The sequence below is a fragment of the Lissotriton helveticus genome, chromosome 3_1 (assembly GCF_964261635.1).
Source record: "Lissotriton helveticus chromosome 3_1, aLisHel1.1, whole genome shotgun sequence".
Lineage (NCBI taxonomy): Eukaryota > Metazoa > Chordata > Amphibia > Caudata > Salamandridae > Lissotriton > Lissotriton helveticus.
In genome coordinates, this window is record NC_136061.1 from 1,548,269,656 (window position 1) to 1,548,284,907 (window position 15,252).

At 44.2% G+C, this 15,252-nt stretch overlaps 1 protein-coding gene across 4 annotated transcripts in view; it reads left to right on the top strand.

Moving 5' to 3' along the window:
- Positions 1-15,252, top strand: part of PCSK7 (proprotein convertase subtilisin/kexin type 7) — a 226,331-nt gene that overhangs the window by 82,719 nt on the left and 128,360 nt on the right. For all 4 annotated transcript variants that reach the window (XM_078682281.1, XM_078682283.1, XM_078682284.1 and 1 more), the window contains one exon: positions 3,484-3,618. In XM_078682281.1, the coding sequence (XP_078538407.1) occupies positions 3,484-3,618 (135 nt within the window). The remainder of the gene's footprint in view (positions 1-3,483; positions 3,619-15,252) is intronic.

Below are 15,252 nucleotides of genomic sequence, written 5' to 3' on the forward strand. Positions count from 1 at the left end.
GATTGAAGTGCCATGGGCCATTCATCACACTCCAAATAGTGTTTAAATTGTTCTCAGAATCGGAGGGGTGGACAGCATCGGATTCACAATTGGAGACATATAGTGAGCTGGGCAGATCAGTGTATTAATGTATGCATGGTATTTACAATGTCCTCGGACCTACAGCTGTTTTGTATAGAAAATAAGACCATGATGATAAAGAAGAATTTACAAGATGCAGACGACAAAGAACTTTGTTCGTAGATAGAAGTATTAAAACCTCTTAATAAGCAGGACCCAACGTTTACATGTATTTGCCTACGTATATTAGATGATTATCATAGTTTCTAGACTCAAACATTTAGTTACTGGCTGAGTAAATGATTGTCAATGTTTTTAGAGGAATTTAACAAGGTATGTCTCAGGAAAGGATATTTAGTGTGTCCTGACTACCTTTCCTATCAGTAAGCCAGTGATCTTTGGAGAACTCTTTGGACATTAGTTGTTTCTTTTATGGGATTCTAGGCTTGCAGAGCCCATACAGAATAGAGACCAAACTCTACCAATCGTTGCACAATGAAAGATTTTATACTGCAGTGATGCTGAATGTGGGCAACCTGTGAATACGCAGCACTGTACGCTTTCTTGTTCCGTACAAAGTAGTTCTATTGGAATAAGGCAAACTCTGATGAAGGTACACTGAATCCTTATGGTTTTTTAAAATAAAGGTGTCCTGAGCCCTCAATATATGTAAACCCTTCAGTCTCACTAGGATGTAAGTGTCCTGGATCCCCACACTTGGGCATTGCTCACACTCGGATTAAACTAACATGCATATTTGCAAAGCGCATGCTCAGCTAGAGGGTTATTGTGGTGCTGAATAACATAAGTTTGTTACCCAACTAAGTGGAACTCAGTTTATCGACATCCGAAGCATGAAAAGCTGAATGTGCTTACCAAGATTTGAACCTTTGACCATGAGGTCAATTACAGGCCACTTCAAGGAATGCAATAGTTTGCTGATCCACCAGACTGAAGTTAATTATTATGTTTCTTCAGTCACACTCCGGTACAGGACTCTTGAGCCCTCACGCAAGGATCTAGGTATCCTGGGTCCTCATTCCCACTTAGATGTTGGTTGACCTTGACCCTTATTCACATTCAGGCGTAGGTGCCCTCCTATGGCCTTTTTCACATTTGGATGTATTCTGGATACTCCCTCCCAAATGGGTCTACATGTCTTGGGCCCTCACTCAGACCCAGAAATAGGTATACTTGTCCCTCACACACAATAGTATGTGGGTGTTGTTGGCCCTCACATGGGCGAAACTGAAAACATGGGGTATTCCAGAGCCGCTATTAAAGGCAGTCTGACTGCTACATGTGGATAGATGGGTTTGGGTCAAGTTGGGCATCGGCTCTGCACTCTCTGAGAAAATTCTAACTAACTGGGGCCTTAAGCAAGGTAGCGTACTGGCCGCTGTAGTTTTTAACCTTTATACAGCTGATTTATTAACATCACTTGCTAATTTAAGGACCTACCCACCAAAACTAAGCAGTCAATGTGTCCTGCTTTAACAATATGCCGATTACATTGTGGGGCATGATCAGACACTAATCGGCCTCTAAAGGGCCCTAAATGGTCTTACCATATACATTCTTAAAAATCAATGAAAACTAAATTTGTTCAAAACAAAAAATGTGAAATTCGGCAGCTGCAAGACGAAATATTCATTGCGTTTTAACTCTAAAACGATTTCAACAACTGAGTCCTTCCTGTATTTCGGGGGTATAGAGAGATGAACAAAAAAATTCAATCGTCAACAAAAAGCTCTGCCAGCCCCATGTTCTTTCATGCAAGATCTATTGAGGAACATCGCTAACCAATTAAAATGCCTTAAAGGCACATCCACCTTGGAAATATTTAGAGCCAAAGTAATCCTTTCTCTTTTGAAGCTCCACTCTGGGCATTATTGTTGCATAAAAACCTTTAGCAGTTTTACTTTGGAGCAATCAAGGCTATCTTTGCTCTACCAGAAATCACGCCCACCAGTTGGCTTTGGCTTGAGTTGGTTTACCAGATAGTAATTAAAAAAGCTGAGGTCAGCTAGTGCAGCAATCTCAGACTCTGATAATGGCACCTGAAGAGTCTCTAAAAAGTTTGAACTGGAACAAACTGGCAGCCTTTCCTAACATCCACCAAGTTGTGGCACCTTGAATGCCTATTGAATGATTCCCAGCTTGGGGAGTTGAAGGAGTCCAGTCAGGTCTATAACCATGTCAAGATAATGGCTAAACAGCTGACAGGAATTTACGTTTCAGAACCAATTTGGAGGCCTTTAGAAATCTACAAAGAGTACACCTTTTATTTCCATTATTTACTTCTCCCTCTCCGCAACCGTATTTACTGATCAATCTGAAACACTCGATACGTATCAAGGAGTTGAATCAACCAAGCAGCCCTCGACCAATGTTTGGCAATCTAGTCAGAAGCTGCGCGTCTGTTCCAGGCAAAGGTTATGGATTTAGCAATCACTTTACTGGAGAAATCAGCCAACAATCTCCAGTGTCTGAATTGTCTTGATAGTTAAATTGCCTCATTTTAAATAGCCCTACAACATCGTCTTTCAAAACATTAGTCCATCTGCAAATCGTTTTGCCTGACCACAGATACCCCCATGATCTTGTCCCGGAGCCATCCTAGATCCGACAGACTATTCGATCTATTATCCAACCGCCTGCTGATGCCAATCTGGCACATTGAAGCTTGAACTGGGGTGGTTTTAAGTGGGGCCTGCAAGCAGTGCTCACTGCATAGTGTTATAGTTATTGTAAACCCTGAAAGCACTGTGATGTTTTAAATGGCCTATCTTGAAGAATTTTTTAATGAAATTATATTGATTTTTAGAAATAATGGACTTGAATATAGTGCCCAATGTTTACTTATCTAATTCAATCAGAGTTTTAAGTAATCAGTTTGGTTTTAGTATGAGAATGTTGGTCATATTGTGGTATTTTCTTTTCTGTTTTTGTATTGTAATGATTTTTATTAATGTATCTATAAATTATTACATGCCTGACTCAACTTTGGCATGGGTTTCCTGGACTTTCGTAGTCTGATAGTTACCTGAGCCCTCACTCATACTCTTGTGTAGTTATCATTGGCCCTTGCTAATTAAAATCTCAAATGTTGGTATCCTGGACCCTCACTCAAATTCAGATATAAGAATTTTGGAGCTACTAACAGTAATGCAAAGGTCTCCAGGACCCTTGCTCACACTTCAGTCTAGATGTCAAGGGCCCTCTTTCACAATAGGATATATGTATTCTGGGCCTTCACACAGAGTGCGGTATAACTTTCCGAGCCCCTACATACACAGTGTCTCTGGCTGTGTTACGGAAGTGTACCTCTGGTGTTTACTGTACTTCACCTTTCTCACTGCCAGTTACTGTGGGAGCCATGTGAGTCTCATTATTTAGTAACTCGTATTTTCTTTTGTCTAGAACAATGCCCGGAGACCGGGGATGGACATCAATGTGACAGGTGTCTGGGAGCGGAATGTGACGGGCCGAGGGGTGACTGTGGTGGTGGTGGATGATGGGGTAGAACACACATTGGCCGACATCCACCCAAACTATGTGAGTACTCAACTTCTCATGTGGGCGGCAATTGTACAGCATGGTGCATGGTTAAGAAGGGACCCGGGGAGAAGGTCGACCTCGATCTGAAGTGGAGGGTGTTACAAAGCCAGGAGGCTGGTGCAGAGCCTAAAATGGTGGTTGGCACACAGTCCAAAGTTGCACATAGGCTGGGGAGCCACAGCTCCCGGACGTCCAGTCTCATGACCTGGTTGGTGGTGAGGGTTGAAAGTCAGGGAGGGGTCAGTCAATGAATCAGTAATTTGTATAGTGCACTCTGTCACCCCTAGGGGTATCTGGGCGCTGAGGGTGCCATCTCTCTGTCAACAAGCCATGTCTTGAGTCTCTTTCTGAAGTCTGTCAGGGAGGGTGCCGTTCAGAGGTGGAGGGGCAGATCATTCCAAGACTTGGCAGCAGTGTAGGAGAAGGAGCTGCCCCTTATGCAGTGGATGTGGGCGTTTGTGTGAGGGCGAGTGAAGTGGAGCACAGGTGTCTTGAAGGCAGGTGGAAGTTGTCGATGGTTGATGTAGGATGGTCCTTGGACGTGTAGGGCTTTGTAAGCCTGCATGAGGGTCTTGATATGGCATCTTTTCTGGATGGGGAACAGTGGAGGTTTCTGAGGTAGGGGGTGATGTGGGTCCATTTGGGGAGGTCCATGATGAGTCTGGTTGCAATGTTCTGTATGGCCTGGAGCTTTCTGAGGTGCTGGGTGGAAATTCCAGCATAGAAGGCATTGCTATAGTCTAGGCGGTTGGTGACGAGGGCCTGCATGATTGCCTTTCTGGTGTTGATTGGGATCCATCTGAAAATTCTGTGGAGCATGCGAAGAGTGTGGAAGCAGGAGGATGTGACTGTGTTGACTTGTTGTTTCATGGTCAGTTGGTTGTCGAGGATGAGGCCCAGGTTGCGTGCATGGTCTGTTGGTGTGGGTGTTGGTCCGAGCTTTGATGGCCACAAGCTGTGGTCCCATACAGAGGTGTTCGTCCCAAAGATGAGAATTTCTATTTTCTCGGAGTTGAGTTTGAGGCAATTGTCTCTCATCCAATTGGCTACATTCGTCATGGCATTGCACAAGTTGTTTTGGGGGTTGGCGGGTTCCTCTGTGAGCGAGAGGATACGTTGAATGTCGTTTGCATAGGGGATTATATTGAGTCCGTGGGAACTAACAATGTCTGCAAGGGGGGACATGTAGATGTTGAACAGGGTGGGAACGCCGCAGATAATGTCCTTGGATGCAGAGGTGAAAGGGGCAAGTCGGATGCTCTGTGTACGTCCTATGAGAAAAGATGTGATCCGCTTGAGGGTGCTTTGCTATATGCAGATGTTGTGGAGTCATGTCAACGAGGGTGTTGTGGGATACGTTGTCAAACGCCACACAGATCTTGAGGAGGATCAGTGTAGCAATTTCTCTATGATCGAGGAGAATTCTGATGTCGTCTGTGACGACAATCAGTGTGGTCTCAGTACTGTGGTAGGCCTGGAATCCTGATTGTGAGGTGTCGAGTAGGCGGTTTTGTTCGAGGTAGTCAGTGAGTTGTTCGTTGATGGCCTTCTTGAGTACTTTGGCTGGGTAGGGGAGCATGGAGATAGGTCAGTAATTTCTTAGGCCGGTGGGGTAGGCAGAAGGTTTCTTTAGGAGGGGTCTGACCTCTGCATGTTTCTATCTGTCCGGGGAATGAAACTGTGGAGATGAAGGTATTGAGGATGCTGGTGAGTTTTGTGCTGATTGGGTTGTTCTGAGGTTGAAGAGATGGTGGGGGCAGGGGTCGATCGGCACCCGGGAGTGGATTGACGACATGATGGCTGTAGTGGTCCGAGTGGTGAGCGAGGATTAGGTGGTGATTGTTTGGCTGGTGTTTGCTGGTTGGTTGAGGTTGTCGAGGTTGAGAGTGTTGGGTTGGAGCTCAAAGTTGTTGTAGATGGTGGCAATCATTTTATGGGAGTGGTTCAAGAGGGTGTCATAGTTCTTGTGAAGGTTGGATGATGTCCTTTGTGGCTATCGGGTTGAAGAATTTCTTGACTATTTTGCAGAGTTCCTTCACGTGGTTGGCCGCGGTGTTGTTGCGAGCGGTGATGGCTGATCGCTTGGCATCCTTGATGCGCAGCTGTTAGTTGCTGAGGGCTGCTTAGTGGGCGACTGTCAGAGGGATCCTTGGTGAGGACCATCTTTTCTCGAGTTGCTGGCAGTTTCACTTGATGGTGCTGAGCTCTGGGGTGTACCAGCTGTTTTTTGTAGGTTTAGTTGGATTTTGCTGGTTTCAGCAGGACAACTGTTTCGGCGCACTTCGTGATCCAGGCAGAGAAGTTCTAGCCGGCCTGGCCAAGGTTTGCTGAGTTTTCGGGTTGTGTGGTGCTGAGAGCATGTGTCTATTGAGGCTCGGTTACCTTGCCCCTTTATGAATGACAGGGGGAACCCATTAACCCAAAAGGTACCTGGGTAAAGAAGACTAAAATTATAAAGAACTGGTACCCTGGTTCTATGGTTTATATTCTTAGTTGTAGCATTAGGAAATAAAGAAAAAGTATCCCCTATTTAGTATTCATATTACTATGACCACAATTTATATTTTTTTTCCCATACAATCTCATGTCTCGTCATGAACCACACCACGCCTTAGAATTTCACTAAATGATTTTTTATTTTATCAAATGAAAAGATTTTTACTTTATATATTTCATTTTCAATTTCAAACACATTTGTATATACATATATTCTTTATATATACACAAGAAAAGCCCTTCGTTTCTAAATTAGGATGTCTCACTGAAAAAATAAACAAGACATTCCTATAGAGATCTAACAGACTTATGTGAGGGAACAACAGGTATATATTATTCAAACCCAGTATCTTTTTAAATCCCCCAACAAATTATTTAAATTAATCAAGTTTTTTTTATCTGGTGTCTCTTTAAAGTCGACGCGTTTCAGCCAATCAATTCTGGCCTCTTCAGGACTAGGGCTATTCGTAATCCACCTCTACAAGTAAGAAAGAATTAAAAAAGGGGACAGACATCATTTATGGATCCCACACATTAATAACACAGGTACCTATCTACATATCAACATTTTGTATGTACACACTTTTTTTGTACATTACTCCTGTGAGCAGACTGACCATTGTGCCCAATAATTGTTAAACAAGGACATGAGGAAATCATCTTCTCACAAGGATAACCCGTTTCTACCTTCCTAATACTCTGCACTCTAGTTGTTACCACCAACTCTTTCCATTATTTCTATATCTTTTTTATATATCCAGTTTGTTATCTCATTAGCATCATAATTACCGGGTTAAAGGTCATCTGGGGCTGGGAATCATCTTCGTGTTAATTCAGGTTTCCTCTCTTTCACTAATCTTTGTTTTTATCTATGCAAAGAGTGTATGTTTTAATTTATTGTTATTTCAGGGAACTAGTTCCATGTTTAATACTTGCAAACAATCACAGTCTTAGCTGATCTTGTCCTTACCAAGTTCGTGAATTTTGCTAATGCACTGCCGGTGCTTGGATGATATAAATCTCTCCCCGACAGCGTCTGAAAAAGAGGGCATAAACAACGCCTCAGTCAGCCTGCTATGTGAATTCCCGAACGGATATCTAAATAGTCCGGAGTTCATATCTCGCGTTCTAAGCAATAAGGGGACAAACTTACTTTGCTTTTAGCTGACCGCCTCTTCGTTTTTTAACTCAACTCTTCTATTCAACCGTGCACTCGACCCAGCTGGTGTGGCCTTGCTTTATCCCCGGAGTCTGTAAAAGTACAACAACACACCCCGCGCTCGTCAGCTTCACAGCTTGGAGGCAATTGCTGCCGAATAAATAAACGGTGGCTTAAAGGACACTTACGTTTTTCTGCTTTACATGTGTGTCTCTTCCTTCACAAGCGATGTAATCGTCGTTCTGGCTGCTGTGTTTATACGCTCCCCGCCTCTATATTTTAAAGACATTAACAAAGGACTACCCTTTCCGGGATGCTTAAGCTAACATTGAAAAAGGACTCTATGTTCCATGTACTTCCTAGCTGAAGGTATCGACACAAAGGAGGGACTATGTCTTGTCAAATGTTGTCCTCCTTAAAATGGTGCTTATTATTAGTGGTGTTTTACACTTGGTGTAAACAGTTCCAAACCCTTGTAATTACATATTTGCAGTCTTCAATAGTCAGTCGCTCCTCACAATCTAAATAATACATTCATTTTTCTATCTTAGTAGTATCATTGCATGTTACATCAAGGAACAGAACTACAGTGCATTACATTTCCAATTCATCACATCATTATAATAAAGACCAAATTTCATCTTTTTCATTTAACCCTGTAACCGCTGTTTTGTATTTTTCAATCAATCTTGCTTCTAATCTATTTAATTTGAATTCCATCTCTTCTGGTCTTGTTTTCTCAAGTACACAAAGTACTGACCAGATTATGTCATCCTCTGAATGTCGATGGGTTTCAAAATGCTGGACTAAAAGAGCCCCTGAAGTTTTACACTTGATTCGTGACTTGTGTTGCAGGATGCGTTTTTTGACCAACTGGGTGGTTTGCCCAATATATGTCTTTTTGCAGGGACAAGTAATACAATAAATTGTGTTTCTTGTATTACAATTGGAATAGCTTCTCTGATGATGAATAGACCCATTAATCTCAATCTCAATTTCTTTCGAATCCGATGTAAGAGTACATGCCACGCAATTTAAACACCTATAGTGGCCAATTATAGGGGGTAGTTTCAACATTCCTCTCAAATCAGTAACTTTTTTGTCCTCTTTTCTCTCTGCTCTCACAAGCATTTGTCTTATATTTTTGCCTTTTTTAAAAGCAAATAGTGGTTTTTGGATTCCTAGATGTTCTATGATTTTCCAGTGTTTCTGGATAATCTTTTTTATTTTGTGAGCTTTGGGATCAAATGTTAAAACGCATGTTAAGGGTGATTCTTTTTCTGTTATCTTTGGTGTTAATAGATTTTCTCTCGGGGTAAACCACGCTCTTTTTAGAGCATTTTTTACTAACCTCCGTGAATAACCTCTGTTAACCAATTTTTCTTTCAGGAGTTCTGCACTTGCGAAATAGTCTTCTTTCCTACTGGAATTTCTTTTTATCCTCAGGAATTGCCCGTACGGCAAATTTTCTTTTAAGGTTCTGGGATGACAGCTGGAGAAATGTAGCAACGTATTGCGGTCTGTCGGTTTCGTGTACAGACTAACTTCTAGTTCTCCATCATTAGCCTGTACATAAACATCTAGAAAGTTCAATTTCTTTTGGTGATATGCCATAGTGAAGTTAAATTCCAATGTTCGGGAATTGAGCCAATTGTGAAAGTCCTGTAATCTGGCGACATTTCCCTCCCAAATTAAGAAAATATCGTCTATAAAGCGACACCATATTTTTATACAGCTTTTGAAAGGATTGGTGTCACTATAGATTAATTTATTTTCAAATTCGGCCATCACCAGGTTTGCTATTTCCGGTGAAAAGCTGCATCCCATCGCCACTCCTGATGTTTGTAAATAGAGTTGACCTTTGAAATTAAAAAAATTATTTTTTAAACAGATAGTGGCCAAAGCTACAATAAATTCTGAAGGGACTTGATGTGGTCTCTCTCTTGCATTTAGTACACTTGCCATCACCGCTATTGCTTCATCTTGCGGTATATTTGTATACAGCGATTCTATGTCAAATGACACTAACAATTGGATCTCTTCGTTGAACGGTAATTTTTCAATTTTAGATATGAAGTCCATAGTGTCTCTTATGTATGATTTTGTTTGTTTGACAATTGGAATCAGAAAAAAATCTGTATATTTGGCCAAGGGTTCTAATAAAGACCCACAGGCCGACACTATAGGTCTTCCCGGGGGATTTATTGTTGACTTGTGCACCTTTGGCAGTACATAAATGTTAGGTGTTTTATTATCTTCTGTATTTAAGAAGTCGAATTCTTTTTTGCACAACCAACCTTGATCTAGGCCCTCTTTGGTGATATCCAAGATTTTTTCTTTTAGCCCTACTGTAGGATTGGTCTCTAATTTTCTTTAATGTGTCTGATTAGACAACTGTCTATTTACTTCTTGGTCATATTTAGCCACATCCCACAACACAATTCCACCTCCTTTATCCGCGGGCTTTATAATTAAAGCCGCATTTTGTGATAGGTTTTTTAGTGCTATTTTTTCCATTTTACTGCAATTGGCATTATAAAAAGTTTTTTTTTTTTTTTCTTTTTTTTTCTTTTTTTTGTTTTTTGGTTTCTATTGAGTTCTGTAGGTTTGTTGGTACAAATGATAACCCCTTACTTAGGATCGCTATCTCTGTTTCGGTCGGAGTATACTCCGACAAGTTGTAAATAGGCATCAGGTTTCTTTCATTGTTCTTATTTATCAAGCTTAACGTCTGTAGGTTTTCTTCCTTGTCCTGAAGGGTTCTGTCTCCTGGTATTGTTCCTGCTGTGGATACATCCCCTGTGGCTGGGGCATCCTCATTTGCTGGTTGAACCCTCTCCATCTGCCACCCCCTCCCCTTGGTCGAAACCTGCCTCTGCCTAAAAAAGGAGGATAGGGTATTGGGTATTGGGCGTATTGGGCGTATGGATAAAAGTCACTGTATGCCCCTTGGTCAGAATCTGATGAACTTTCGGAGAAGGTGATGAATTTATTTCTAGATCTGCCTCTATATTGCAAGTTAAGCGCACTTGGGTTGTTATTCACAAAGAAATCTTCTTTTAGATATGGATATACCTCTTCTAATTTAAAGTTCTTAATATCCTTGCCTACCTTAGTAATTTTTAAATTTGTATTGTGTACTGTGAATTCAGCAATAGTTTTCTCCACAGCTTCCAACAATTGTTTAGAGTCCTTAATAGTGGTGTCTCCTAGTATCTCTTTTTCTAGGTTATCTATTTCCTTCAGCTCTTCTTCATTTAGTCTCAGAGCTGTTTCCACTGATAGTACCATCCAGTCAATGGAGCATTTTGTACCTACTCCCCCAAATCTGCTCAAATATGTTTTGTCTCCAATAAATATGACAGGGACATTTTTTACCTGTAATACTACAGGAATTGTTTTACTTGTCAGATGTTCAGATAGAACTTTCGCATGTAACTGCGTTCTTATATTTTTCTTTTTTTAACTGTTTTAGTTTTTCAATTTTATCCAAATTAGTAGCTAATGTCACAGGCTGATTCCCACTAAATAATGATGGGGTCTTTTGTAAGATGGCATCTATTTACCTTGCCCCAGCTGCTGTATGTGGTGCTGTGGTGCTTGGTGATGATGAAGTGAACTATGGCGTAGTCGGTCCAGGTGAGTTCTGTGACGTGGGTGAATTTGATTCTGCCACTGGGTGTGAAGATATCCTTGAGTGTGTCCGGCTGTACGTTGGTTTGGTGACCAGCTGGGTGAAGCTGATGTTATTCAGGTTCTCCAGGCGGGTTGTGGAATTGGCATAGTTGGGGCCATAGATGTGTAAATTGAGGTTGCCAAGAAGGACGTAGTGGTAGGAGTCGATGGCTAGGGCAGTGATGCGATGGCATCGCTGAAGGCAGGTCGGGCTCCGGGGGTTTGTAAGCAAGGGTGCCTCTAATCGTGGTTTTAGCCTCGGTCTGTAGTCAGTAGTTGAGGTGTTCCATGAGAGGTGTTGGATCATCGTTGGTGGCGGTGCATCAGATGGTTTCCTTGAAGATGATGGCGATGCCCCCGCCATGTTTGTTGTTGTGGTCGCGGTGTAACATCTTCTAGCTGTCTAGAGTGGGGGTATCGATGTCAGAGTTTGAGGAGAGGTTGAACCACGTTTTGGTAATGAAGGCCACGTCAAGGGAGAGTGTGATGATGGTGTCCCTGATTTCTGTGGCGTGTTTGTAGAGTGAGCGTGCATTGATCAGGGTGCATTGGAGCAGTTGCGAGTTGTATTTGGTTTTCTGTGCAGAAGTGATGCGGGCTGTATCGCAGAAGAAGCGACAGTGGCGGCAAGTGAAGCGTCCTCTGGTTCATCGTGGGGAGGCAGTGAAGCAGCTGTTGCTTCGGGGTCCTGGAGCTCCTTTGCGGTCTGTCGGCGAGTGGACATGGGATCCTGGCGCTGGGCGTAGTCCAAGCCCGGACGGGCAGAGACAGGCTGGACCGAACCTAAGGCCCCGAGGGCAGAGAACACGGCAAAGACTGGAGGAGCTTTGCAGCGGGGGAGTCGGTGGCGACTCTTCCACTAAGACGGAGGAGCATCGCCCCACAGTTTTTTTTTCAGCACTAAAAGAAAAAATAAAATGATAATAATTCAGTTATCATTTTCCTTTTTTCTTTTTAGTGCACCGCAGCTAAGCTTTGCGAAATTGTGAGGCGGGCGGTGCTGACATAGCAGCCGATGAGTGGGTTTGCCCCCCACTCCTAATTGCGCAATGACTGTTTGGCCAGCCCTCTATGGCCGACCATAACAGTCATGCACACTTACCCTCTTCTCCACCCAGACTGCATTACAGCCTAGGTGAAGAACATGCCCAGGCCCCCATGCCCCGTATGAGCGCCGAGCTATAGCGCTTAGACCAATCGCAATGAAGCCTGAGTGCTTCTGGGCTGCCTCCTGTTCCTGCCGGCGGGAGCAGGAGAGATGCATCCTTTTTTATTTAACCTTCACCCCCCACCCCGATTGGTGCCTGCCGCCGCTGAGGGAGTAGCACAAGAGACATGTGGTCAAGGGCTCCTAGTGTTTTTTGTTGTTTTTTTAAAAACTTTTTATTCAAGGTTTTGACATTACATAAGTTCCCCCACCCCACCCGCTATAAGCCCAGTATAAATGGAACTGTAATTGTTGCTCCTCCGGGGATCCTTCCCAGGGAATTTTATGAACGTGTGTGTACCTCAACGTCTAGGCATAGTCGCTGTACATAGAGGCCAGCTTCACTGTGTGTAAGTTCCATCCAGGTAGTCGTAGATAGGCCACCTAGTTTTATGTCTGTCATCAGGCCTTGCCAGATCTTAGTAAACTAGGCCGGGCAAGCTCTGGCCTTGTATATTTGCTACTCAGCCCTCTTGCACCAGTCCATGTTGATCTCCCACTTGGCCACTGTTGGTACATTGGGTGCCCCCACAATTAAATGATGGCCTGCCTGGTTATCATAAATTACATTACAAAGAAGATGAGCATATCTACCCAGTGTTTTATTACCTCCAGATCCCCAACAGGACCAACTTGTGATATCCTATTCTGGACCCCCCCCTCAAAAGTGGACGTAATTTCTGGAAGTACCTCAGTGTATGTCTTCATACCCTGTTGTGCGCACCCCATCAGGCATCGATCCATTGCGGTCCTGTCCACTGAAAGTAATAGTGCTTGTGTGTAGTATGCTCTGTGTAATATTTTGAGTTAAATGAGCCTGAACCCTGCACGGATTGCGATCTCACATTGGTATCTACAGGCATCACCCCATTTATTGTCCTTGATGACTCCCAGTTCCGCCCCCTCCCACTTGCCTGTATTACCATGGGGGAAATGGGGAGGCGGGGGAGGGAGTGAGGGAAATTGTTTTCCCGCAGTGTTCTATAGATAAACAAGATGGCTTGGCGATGTAGAAGTGGCCCTAGGTACTCTTTATTCTAGGGGGTGTCCATCCGGTATGCCCTCAGGGGCATCTATATATTGTGACAGAATGTGCTTAACTTGCATATACCATAAGTATTGGGCCCCCGTAAACTCATATTGAGTTTGAAGGTATGCAAATTACATAATGCCCCCTTCAACCATATGTCTCCCCTGTGAAAAGTTGGACTGATGTATGATGTCCTCAGTTCTGTGGGCACCCTGTATCAGTCCAAACAATCCCTTATGGTGGTGGTTGTAAGTCAACCTTATAGACAAGCTATCCTAGAGGTAGCATGGACTAAGCAGCCTAAAGGCTTAACTCAAGAGGACATGTGAAGCCAGCTGTTTTACCATATGCAATCCTGTAATATCAAATGAAAGGACACCACACAAGTTATATATTATCAAAATATATGTATTTATACTTCGAATAATCACCACTACTCTTTATGAGCAATGAAGCACAAGCGTTTAAATAAAAGCACAGTATAACATATACAAGTTGCACAGTTATGGATGAGGCCGGTGGCCAATTAAACCATATATCAAAAAAGTGGCATAACAATCACTAATCGATCGGGGGTAAGGCCTAGGGCCTTGGGAATCGCTGGGACTACACTGGACTAACAGCAGCTAGGACGGGAGTAGCCCGCGGGATTCGGGTGCAGTGCAGAAAGCACACGCATGCACCAATGCAAAGTCAATGGTGCGTAAAAGTTATCGAGTTACAGTTTTAAGAGTCTTCCGACTGGACTAGAAGGACAAAACTTTAGACTTAGACACTAGAGGTGTAAACCACTACAGGAGCACCGGCGTTCAAGAGTTACCTCACCCACAGGAAGCGGGTGCACAGGTGCAAAGATGTGTCGGGTTTCGTCACGCAGTTCTAGGGTGCCTGGAGATGAAGATGCTGCAGGCGTCCAGAAGAGAAGTGTCCGGTGTGATCCAAGGGTGGATCGAAGTTGTAGAGTACCTGAAAGCAGAGGGGACAGAGTCTGGGTCACTAGCCAGTGACCAGGAAGTAACCAGGCAATGTCGGGCGCAATCAGGTTGATGTCGTGAAGCTTGTCTCCGCTGCCACGTGGTCTCTGGGGCACCGAGGATGTCCTGGAGTGAATCACGAGCTGTCCCACGAAGGCTCTCGCTGTCGGCGGTGTCGGCTTCAAGATCGGAGTCAACAGGCCTTGGCAAATGCAACCCACGCAGGATTCGAAGATGGCTTAATACTCGGACCAGCAAGGTCTGAGCGGGTGCTCCTTTTCAGGGGAGCGAGGGCCAGTCTGGAGCAACCAGACGAGCTGAGCAAATTCAAAGGTTCATCGGTACTGGGGCCACTAGCCAACGGGCAAGTGACTGGACCAACGCGTTGAGCAGGAAAATGCAAAAGGGCCTCACGCAGCACTCGTCGAGTGTGGAGGGGTGAGCTTAGGTGCAAAAGCTGCTCAGGGCTGGAGCTTCTCAGACTCCAATGCACAGCTTCGAGGGAGCCTCGGATGCTGCACGGTCAGCGCTTTGTAGTTTTTCAAGATGGCCGGCCCCACGCTTCAGGTCGCCTCCACGGGTCTCAGCTCTGCAGGGACTGTGGATCGGGCTGTTAGAAGGCAGGCACACTGGGTCTTGTCGATCTCTGTCGCTCGAGTTCCGGCGGGAACGGCAACAAAGCAAACGTCGAGGTGCTGGATGGTGCCTGTTTGCACAGGGTGGTCACTCCTTGACCACAAGGGAGATTCTTCAGTCTTCCACGAGGAGTGAGATATCGAAGGGTCCAGAGTTTTGTTTCATAAGTTTCAGTCAGGATAATCTGATGTGCATCTGCACAGCTCCTACTTTTAAGTCGAATCAAGGGGCTGGATTACCTGCTAGGTCCCTCCTATGGGTGGGACCTGGGAAGTGGGTGGTTACACCCCTTTCCCTTTGTCCAGTTTCGCGCCAGGACTGGGGCTGGATGGCCCCAGAACCGGTTTGACTGGAATCTGCCCAGGGACACCTTGTGCGCCCCAGGCAGTGTCTAGTTTCTTTCAACCCTCCCTGCTACAATCCACTATCTCCTGTCTGGGGTGGTGTGACACCT